At 33.8% G+C, this 10,977-nt stretch overlaps 1 protein-coding gene across 1 annotated transcript in view; it reads right to left on the bottom strand.

The window, feature by feature from the left end:
• Positions 1 to 5,097: 5,097 nt before the first annotated feature.
• The window catches only part of LOC113050204 (cadherin-22-like), a 124,974-nt gene continuing 119,094 nt past the window's right edge, over positions 5,098 to 10,977 (bottom strand). The window contains exons 5-7 of the mRNA XM_026212966.1: positions 10,087 to 10,254; positions 5,587 to 5,774; positions 5,098 to 5,402 (exon numbers count right to left, since the gene is read on the bottom strand). Coding sequence (XP_026068751.1) covers positions 5,109 to 5,402; positions 5,587 to 5,774; positions 10,087 to 10,254 — 650 coding nt within the window. The 3' untranslated portion in view covers positions 5,098 to 5,108. The remainder of the gene's footprint in view (positions 5,403 to 5,586; positions 5,775 to 10,086; positions 10,255 to 10,977) is intronic.

Here is a 10,977-nt window from a genome sequence, read left to right as displayed (position 1 = left end):
TGACTTGGAAAAAGTTAAACTGCCCAAAGGGAGACGGAAGAAAAGAAGCTATTACAGTCGAGCTGGAGAAGATCCTGAATTTAGGCCGTGGAAAAGATTTTTCAACTACATTATTCTTATTGGCTTTTAATTGTCATGGAAGCACAAGTCCAGAGTGTGTTGATTTAAAAAAAGGCCTTGAGTTGTTCAGCTTCTGCATGTATTAATCTACGGCTGTGTTCAAAAACATTCTTCATATACGAATCAAAAAAACAAATGCTTAAACTGAAACAAAAACTATTACCCGCATGGGTATCTGATGCATGCTTATCTGGTTACCCATTTGCTGCAGAGCATCCACTGATGAGCCATTGACACAATAATAATAATAATAATAATAATAATTATAATAATAATTATAATAATAATAATAATAGTACATTTTATTTATATTACCAAAAGCGCTACAACAAGTACAGAACAAAAGTAAATACATTTATTAAAAAAAAAAAAAAAAAAAAAAAAAAAAAGATTAATAAAACAAAAATAATAATGCAACAAGAGGTAGAATACAATATACATTCAGTGTCACCAATCAAGACACAAACACCAACTTAAAAAGGTGTTGTTGTTTTTTAAACAAGAAGGGTGTTTAAGGAGGAAAGAGTTGGGCGGAGCGGAGAGATCGAGAGGGCATATATAGCGTAATTAAATCACATGTATATGATGGTGCAGTTCCATGTACAGCTTTATATGTTAAAATAAGAGTTTTAAAAGCCAATGTACTGTAGTTCCTAAGCACCCCAGAGATATGCTGACGAGAAGGAGTATGTGTAAGGACACGTGCAGCTGAGTTCTGTATGTGTTGCAGTCGCTTAATAGACTTTGCAGGTAGGCCAAGATAAAGGGCATTACAATAATCAACCCTAGACGTAACGAGTGCATGGACAAGCCTTTCTGCATCAGGTAATGAAAGAATAGGCCTAATCCTGGCAATATTCCTTATATGGAAAAACACTAAATTTTGAAATGCTCTTGATATGTGCTTCAAGTGTCAAATGACAATCAGAAATACTGCAGACAGTATGAAAGGGTTGCTGATATACCTGTGATATTAGTTTTTGCACTAATATAAATCTGAGTATCATCAGCATAGAAGTGGAACCCAAACCATACTTTCTAATAATCTGCCCTAAAGGAAACATGTAAATATTAAAAAGTATCGGGCCAAGAACAGACCCCTGAGGAACACCGTGACATACCTGTCCAACGTTACATTTATTGATTTCTAAAACGACAAACTGGGTACGATCAGTGAGGTAAGATTTAAACCACTCCAACAATGCTACATTTCTCCAAAATCTGATGAAGAAACACACTCATCTACTTATTGTATGTCCTGAGGGAGAGTACATTTTCAGAAAATATTCTGCAAATTTTCATTTTTCAGTGAACTATTCATTATTCAAGAACTATTCAAGTGAGCTTATGCTTAAAACAAGAAAATCGGTAACACTTTAGAATAAGGTTCCATTTAGTTAATGTTAGTTAATGTATTAATTAACATGAACAAACAATGAATAATACATTTATTACTGTATTTATTCATCTTCGTTAATGTTAGTTAATGAAAATACAGTTATTCATTGTTAGTTGATGGTAATTCACAGTGCATTAACTAATGTTAACAAGCACGACTTTTGATTAAATAATGCATTAGTAAATGTTGAAATTAAACATGAACTAAGACTTATAAATGCTGAAGAAGGATTGTTCTTGCTTAGTTCATGTTAACGAAAGTAGTTAACTAATATGAACTAATGGAACCTTATTCTAAAGTGTTACCGAAAAATCTAACCATGTAGGTAAGAAAAATAAATTAATTCAAAGGGAAAATTTGTTTTCTAAACCATTGGCAGATATTAATTAATATTTTAATGCACAAAGTCTCTTAATGGATTTTTTTTTTTTTTTTTTTAAGTAAATGTATCTTGATTCAAGAATGCTTAGCTGTTTTACTGAGAACCAAAAAATAATTTTGGCAAGTCATTTCTTGCAGTGTCTAATAAAAAAAATAGAGATTTAAAAGTAGCCGCAGGTATCATTGTCTCTCTTGGAGCTAATAAAAAGCCACCGCCGAAGGAAAACATAAAAATTTTTCCTGTCCAAATAGCAGGAGTGTGTTTCTCCAGCAGGTATAGTGCTCTCCGAGGGCTTCATCTGCCTGCTGTCCCGCTGGTTTGGGTGGTACGGGGTGCAGGAGGGAGTGATGGGGCTCTGGGCAAAGCCCCTGTTTGCTAGCTGAGTCCAATGGAGATAATTAAAGTGGTACTGACTGGCATAGGCCCCATGCCATACACCGATGTGTGCCAGCCTACCAGCAGAGTTTTGCTGCCACTGCGCTGTGCTGTGCTTTATAACACCTGGAGCACTTTGAGCGCAGCCTCATGCATTTTTAATGGAGGTAATTTGGCAAAGGCTATGTGTATGTGTGAGAGAGAGACTATAGGGCCAGCCAAAGCCTTTTACTTCCCTTGTGCATTACCTTTGAGCTGTGGCAATGAGTAAATCATATTTCTGTGCGCTGATGGCTCTGGAGAATAAAAAGCTCTGACGAGGGTTCGCTACACAATTCAGATGCACAATGCAGACCACCTGCAGTACGTTCACTGACTGTCTGATTCATGTTATATACAACATAGAAATTACTCTAAAAGACAATAGTTTAAATAACTATTTTATTTTATTTTATTAGCATTTTTTAATTCCAAGATTAACAGAACAAGGGAGGTGTCTAGAAACAAATGATCAAGATGATCAGTTTAGTGTCATCAAAAATTAAAAAGCAGGTCTTAATTTGTGCTGGTAAAAAGACGGATCCAGCATCTCCAGATTTGAATGAGACATATATTTTAGTGCAAATCTATATACATTTGTCCTGTAATCAATTTTTTTTTTTTTTTTTTATAAATAAGTGAAAAATAAAACACTAAATTTCTAAATCAACTTTAAAAATCAATTAACAAACAATCTGTGATATAATAATAACAAAATTGTCCAGAGTCTGATGCATATATCTTGTGCATCTCTGTCACCAGTTTGTAAGAGATCTCTGTAATTCTGTTCCCAATTTTTAGAAATGCTTCTCCATCTCAGATTATTACTGGAGTATAATATATTGCTGATAAACCTGGCCCTTGAAGGCATATAAAAACAAACTGTGCTCAATCACTTAACATGTCAGTCCACGCTGTCTCTTCCCACATAAGCGTGCAGTTCCCGGCCAGAATGAGCCGCAGTGTGAACCAGACTTTATGGCTGAAGTCACAGTCCTGGACACACAAGACTACACAACAGCAGACAGAAAGTGTTTGCGACTGAGCAGACATTTGACATGCTTCCCAAAGCCTGGAGGTGAAGAAGCTTTTCTGGCCAGCATGCATGTGTTTTGTAAAGAAAAGGATGGCAGGTTGATAACTATGTGTGCCCAAGATGCCCATAGCGTAATGGGAAAAGCCTCCGGCCAGCACATTCCAAGAGCCACACTTTGTTACGCTTCCGTGACTCGATATATATCTCCAGTAATAGGCTCCTCAATGGAGGAAATTGATCCTTGTCTAAACTAAGAAGAAGTGGACTGTGGCCAGCGTGTGAAAACACACACACAAACACACACATAAACAAACTGTTTTGCCTTTTCACTTTATTTCATTGAGGCTCACAGTCACTGAAGTTGTGCATTGTGATAAAATAGCTGATAAAGCACCGTCGCTGCCAAGCGTAATGATGTATTTAAAATTCAAAGTCCCTGTAAGATCTATAGCTGCAGAGTTGTGGCAACAAAGTTATGCCAATGCAACAATTTTTCTAGAAACGTCTGGGCATATTACTGCTAAATATTTCAGGCCTAAAGTTCTGTGTCCTTAACGTGATTTATACAAAAATCATTCAAGTGTGTTGATTTGCTGCTCAGGAAACGTTTTTCATTATTTTTGATGATGAAAGCAGTTGTGGTGCTCTACTATAACATTATAAACATCTTTACTGACAACTTTGATCAATTAAATGTGGCCTTGCTGAATTAAAGTATTTTGTTTCTTTTCTTTGAAAAAAAAAATAAAAATTATATATTATTATTATTATTATTATTATTTTATAAAAGAAAATGAATAAAAAAACATGCCAAAATTAGTAAAACTTACACTAAATTTTAATTACAAATATAATATTTGCTATATTAATAATAGCTATACATTTTTTAAAGGATATAAATAATCCCTAAGAAACAGTAATTCGTATTTCTTTTTCTTTCTTTCTTTCTTTCTTCTTTCTTTCTTTCTTTCTTTTCTTTCTTTCTGTTCTTTCTTTCTTTCTTTATTTCCTTCTTTCATTCTTTCTCTTTTCTTTCTTTCTTGCTTTCTTTCTTTCTTTCTTTTCCTCTTTCTTTCTTTCATTTTCTTTCTTTCATTCTTTCTCTTTTCTTTCTTTCCTTCTTTTCTTTCTTTCATTTTCTTTCTTTCTTTCTTTCTTTCTCTTTCGCTTTCTTTCCTTCTTTCCTTTCTTTCTCTTTCATTCTTTCTCTTTCTCTTTCTCTTTCTCTTTCTCTCTTCTTTCTTTCTCTTTCTCTTTCATTCTTTCTCTTTCTCTTTCTCTTTTTCATTCTTTCATTTTCTTTCTTTCATTCTTTCTTTTTCTCTTTCTTTCCTCTTTCTCTTTCTTTCTTTCTTTCTTTCTCTTTCTTTCTTTTTTTCTTTCTTTCCAAATAAAACAGAAAATATAATAATAAAAGCTATGCATTATATAAAAGTATATTATTACTAAAACTTGCAAAATAAATGAATAAATAAATTAAATTAGCTATACATTCTATAAAGGTATATGAATAATACCAAAATAACACTGATAAAAAAAAAAAAAATACAAATAAAATACAAAATTTATAATAAATATAATGCTGGCAATATCTCTGTAAAATGTGAAACAAATGAAGGAATGCTCTTGCAGTTGCTAATATTATAAGCTACGTCTGTCATATCTTATTACATAGACGCAAACCACAAACATGCTGAAAAACCTCTGACACAAACGGTAGCGTGAATATATATATATATATGAGAGTGTGTGTGTTTTTAGATACATCTGTATTCTTTATGGGCTATACTGTACCTGACAGGGACGTTCTCCACATCCGGGTCTCTGGCGGTCACAATCCCGACCAGCGTTCCCAGGCGAGCGTCTTCCTGAACCTCCATGATGATGCCTCTGGGAGGGATGAAGATGGGAGGCTCGTCCACGTCCGACACACTGACCCGCACGATGGTCTGGTCCCGGAAAGAGCCCAGATCCACGAAACGAGGGTCCGCATGTTTGTTCACAGCCTCGACGACCACATTATGTGTGCGTTTGTTCTCAAAGTCAAGAGGCTGAAATGAAAGAGATAATTGTCCAGCTTCAAATGATGCTTCATGTGTCTTTGGATTGAGTAAGCGTCAGAATAACTGCATAATCTGATGTTTAAAAATCACTAGCTAACACCAAAATCCAGCATAAGGACATGTGTGACGACCAGGACGCCCTTCAGGCACAACTGAGAGGTGTCACATCTACCTTTTTGATGGTGATGATGGCCTCCTGTGTGTCTCCATCAGTGGAGACTCTGAACAGCTCTCCACCCTCCTCGTCTTTGATCAGGTAACTCATATCCGTATTCTCACCCATGTCTGCATCTGTCGCGATCACCCGGCCGATCGGCGTCCCGACGGCCGCACCCTCCGAGACCGAAAACTGATACATCTCTGAAAGAGGAAGAGAGGACGCTACTTTCAGGATGGTTTCCATTCATGTTGACACACTGTGGTGAGAATGAATGCATGCATATCAGGCCTGGGCAATACAGCTGGAGAAAAGATGACATTTAAATAATAAATAATAAATATATACTGTGACATATTCAGTTTCTCGGTTTGTGTGCATTTGCTCTGAATGACTTAAAAAGGTTGCTTTTCTTCAATTAAATGTAAGAGAAAACTGCTGTAAAAGAACAGAAGGGGGGAAATACATTTTATTATTTGAATTTTATATGCACCAGTATAACAATGCATAGCAAAATAAATCTTCAGCTCATCAAGGCTGCATTAATTTAATTAAAATTTAAGTAAATGAAGTGAAATATAATTGCAATTTAATATAACTGTCTTCTATGTGAATATCTGTTAAAATATAATTTATTTCTGTGATGCACAGCTATATTTTCAGCATAATTACTCCAGTCCTTAGTGTCACATGATATGATGATTTGCTGCTCTAGAAACATTTCTGATTATAATCAATGTTAAAATATCTATTTTATTTATTTATTAATTTAATGGAAACTAATGCATTTTATTTTTCAAGATTATTTTATGAACATAAAGTTCAGAAGAACTGCGTTTATTTGAAATAGACATTTTGTTTTGTATCATTGTAAATATCTTTAATGTCACTTTTACTAAATTTAATGTGACCTTTCGAATAAAAAACCTTACTGAACCCAACATTATTGATGGTGTGCATAGATTATATATCAAATCATTTTAAAATATGCCAAAGCCACTAAACATTGCTGAGCAATGACTCAAATGAATCGTTTTGTTCAGTTTGAACTGATTGATTGAAATGAATGATTCACAGACACCTTCTGAAAACGTTTCTTAAAATAATCTTCAAATCAGGCTGACTTCACCAGAGAAGTACATATCATCTCTTAACCTCAGAGCTCATGCTACATCCACCTCGAAAGATTCGTCCATAAGAATCAATTTCTCTATGGAGAAAATGAATGGTCTGTTCATTTAATGTAAAGCCGTTTAAACACAATGTCAAACCTCCCTTCAATAAGCATCCTTTCCTTACACAATGTACAGTCTCCATGTAATGTAGATGTATGTGTCATAACGGAGTATAACGATTTCAGCTCGGCCCACAAAAAAAAAAAAAAAAAAAAAAGCATCTTAATGAATTAGATGCTAAAGCAAAACTGGCATAAATGAGGCTTTTGTGGAAAATGATAGGGGAAGAAAGAGGAGAGAGTCATCGAAATACGGAGAAAAATAGACATCAGGGCATGTGAGACAGTATTACAGCGAGTCTCTTTGCTGTAATAAAGCTAATGCTGCTTTTCCTCCGGAGGAAATGGAAAAGGAGGATGGAAGACCAGCAGAAAAGGGAACATAATACCCCAATGTGTTGCACACACACACACACACACACACACAGTCTTGCTTCCAGTCACGAAATGTATTAAAGCGTTGGCCATGCGGTCCGTTCTGATGTGAGCAATGAGACAAAGTGTTTTTTATTTGTCTGAGTCTGTGATGTGTATTAGCTTACTCTTGCCTCTGATATGATATATAAGTCAATAACACGCATAATATCTGTCTGATGTAATGCCTGCAAATAATATTAAACATACACATCCTGTACAATTCGAAAATCCTATTACATGATTCATTCGATTTGATTAATCAGACATCGTGATGCAACACAATTGTGTATAGGTTTGCCACGATTACATTTAGTCTCATAATCTATAATAAGCTAAATGAAAATAAATAAAGTTATCTATACAGTATACAACTAATTAATACTTTAATTCATCAAGGATGCATTAAATTGTTTACAAGTGACATTAAATATATAAAAAATATTTTTTTTTTTTCAAACAAATCCTGTTCTTTTGACCTTTTGATTTATCAAATGATCCTGAAAAATAAAACGTATCATAGCTTCCACAAAAAAATATTGTGCAGAACAACTGTTTTCAACATTGATAATAATTAGAAATGTTGTACATTATTCTGATTTCTGAAGATCATGTGACACTGAAGACTGGAGGATTGATGCTGAAAATACAGATTTGGTGACAGGAATAAATTACATTTTACAGTATATTTATATAGAAAATACATTGTAGTAATGTTTCACAATTTTGCTGTTTTACTGTACTTTTTTACTAGATCAACTTATACAGAACTCAAGCTATATTAGAGTCAGAGTTGGTGATTTAAAGGAACAGTGACTTACTTTTTCTGATTTTGAAAACTTATATAACTAAAGGAATAGTTCACCCAAAATTTACATTTGGATGAAAATATACTCTACTTCAGGCTATATAAGAAGTAGATGAGTATGTTTCTTCACCAGATTTGGAGAAATGTAGCATTGCATCAGTGTCTCATCAATGGATGCTCTTTAGTGAATGGGTGCCGTCAGAATGAGAGTCCAAACAGCTGATTCACATCAGTTAACATCTGGACAAGACGAAAGCTGCGTGTTTGTAAGAAACAAATCCATCATTGAGGGGTTTTTAACTTTTTAACCGGTTGCTTCTGGCTAAAATACAAGTCCATAATCCATAATAATGCTTCCTCCAGTGATAAAGTCCATCTGCTGTTGTCTTTCACATCAAAATCCAGCCACATATTGGTTTAGAGCTGTTTTGGCTTGTAAACGGTGCTTGATTTTAACTCCTGATGTGGATTACTGTGATGTTTTTATCAACTGTTTGGACTCTCATTCTGACGGCACCCATTCACTACAGAGGATCCTTTGCTGAGACACTGATGCAATGCTGCATCTCTCCAAATCTGATGAAGAAACAAACTCATCCTAATCTTGGATGGCCTGAGAATAAGCACATTTGGGTTTTGAGTGAACTACTGTTTTAAAACAATAAGCATCATTGTCAGGCTTATAGAAATATCAATACAGAGTGTGAGTACTAGCAATCATTCAATAGAGACACAAATACCAACCAATTAACCACTTTTTCTCTTTAGATGAGACTCTAAAAAGTAGATGAATGTGTCATTTCTGCAAAATCAAAACACTATTAGTTTGCTCCAATTGTTTGGATTTTCATGTAATGTCTGGCTTGTGCTGTTTTCTGTCTTAGCAGGGACCAAATTTGTGCTTTATTAGTTTATAGCTGGAGCATTAGTCATCTCAAACAGAGCTGTGCAAAATTGGCATATTTTACCATCTGGAATTTTAACTCTTTTGAGCACTTAAACAAATCATTTAAAATATTAATAATTACAATACTTTTATCAAGGTTGCCTCTTCAGTTGCACAAAGGGAGCTCTGCTTGATTGAAATAAAGTTTAAATTAAATAAAATGTGATTATTACGTGAGACCCTTAAAAAATGTAAGCAAAAATTTGACTTTTCCTTGACAGTTAACTGAAATAAAATGAGTACTTCAAGTACTAAATGTACTTAAACCAAAATAAAAAAGGTGAAAATATATATGCAATAAATAAATAAACATATTTAAAATTAAAATTAAAAGTGAAAATATAAAAAGATCATTCAAAACACTAATAAATGCTACAATAGTATAATGAAATAACACAAATTAGAAATGTTGTCTTTGCCAACTAACTTAAAGCTCAAGTTTAACAAAACTGAAATAAGAATAAATGAAAGTTTAACATAATTTTCATCATAATGCTATTCATTCATTCAATTATTTATTTATTTTAAATGCACAAACTTAATAATTACAAAAGAACAACACTAAACTAAATTCAAAATAAAAATAGAAAATCCAAAATTCTAGTCCAAATTTCAATAAATGCTACAATAGTATAACTGTTATGCTCCTAAAATAAAACAAATTAGAAATGTTGTTTTGGCCATCTAACTTAAGAAACTAGTTGAAGAACTAAAACTAAAACTATACAAAACTGAAATAAGAATAAATGAAAGTTGAATACAATTTTAATCATAATACTATTCGTTCATTCAATAATTTATTTATTTTAAATGCACAAATTACAATATCACAGCACTAAACTAAAATAAAATAAAAGCTACAAATCCTAAAAGCTAATTCATAATATGCTACGATAATATATTAACAATACCAAAAAATAACACGAATTTGAATTGAGAAGTAAGTCTGAGCCATTGCACTGTTAACAAATACTCGATCATTAACCTTTATAGCCTGGGAATCACAGTTTTTAATGAGGATGATGATGATGGCTGTTCTGTTGACAGCGTTCGAGCTCAGGGACACGTCTGATGGCATGCGGCTGACCAACGGCTGACCTAAAGCGCACTCACTCTGAGGGAAGCGCGGAGGGTTGTCATTAACATCCGTGATCACGATGGTCACTGTAGTGGATCCGGAGAGACCGCCCATTTGTCCTGCCATATCTGTGGCTTTGACCACCAGCTCGTAGCGGTCCTGTGTCTCCCGATCCAGATCCGCCACGGCCGTCCGGATCACTCCTGAACACGGAGAGAGAAGAGAGAGATGGATGTGGATTGACGGGTGTTTAAAGGTCACTCGAACAGCATCACATATCTGAAGCCACTTATTGTTCTTCTTATGCTTTCAGAATTAATTCATGCAATTCAAGTGCTGCATATAGGAATAAAATACTTATGCATGTTCCTCCTGCCATGGTTACCAATTAGCTCTCTGATGTGAATATAAATATAGGAGATCGTGTTACTCATTTGAAATGATGATGCCATGAAACTTAGTAGGCGAGCAGGTCACCAATTTCACGTCAGCGTTTGGGACTGAAATAGACGTGGATCAACAAAATCTGCAACTGATGCGAGGCTCCTTTCTGAGGTTCATAACAATTAAACATCTGCATTTTAACCCAAACCAAACTATTTAAAGCAGCTTTTTATTATTGTGGTTATTAATGAAATGAAACTGGAATAAAGTAAAAATATAAATGTTAGATTATTGATACTTACAGATGAGAAATGTTGCCTGGGGAATTATTTGAAACAAAGTAAGTTTAAACTGAAGTAGTGAAATAAATAAATAAATAAATAAATAAATAAATAAAAAATGTAAACTAAAGTGAAAATTAAAAATACAAAATGCTAATTCAAAATATTAATAAATGCTATAAAAAATTATATATATATATATATATATATATATATATATATATATATATATATATATTAAATAAATTATATATATATATA

Source organism: Carassius auratus, chromosome 31 (assembly GCF_003368295.1).
Source record: "Carassius auratus strain Wakin chromosome 31, ASM336829v1, whole genome shotgun sequence".
In the NCBI taxonomy this organism is placed as follows: Eukaryota; Metazoa; Chordata; class Actinopteri; order Cypriniformes; family Cyprinidae; genus Carassius; species Carassius auratus.
Note: the sequence above shows the minus strand (reverse complement) of the source record. Positions and strands in the feature narration are given on the sequence as shown.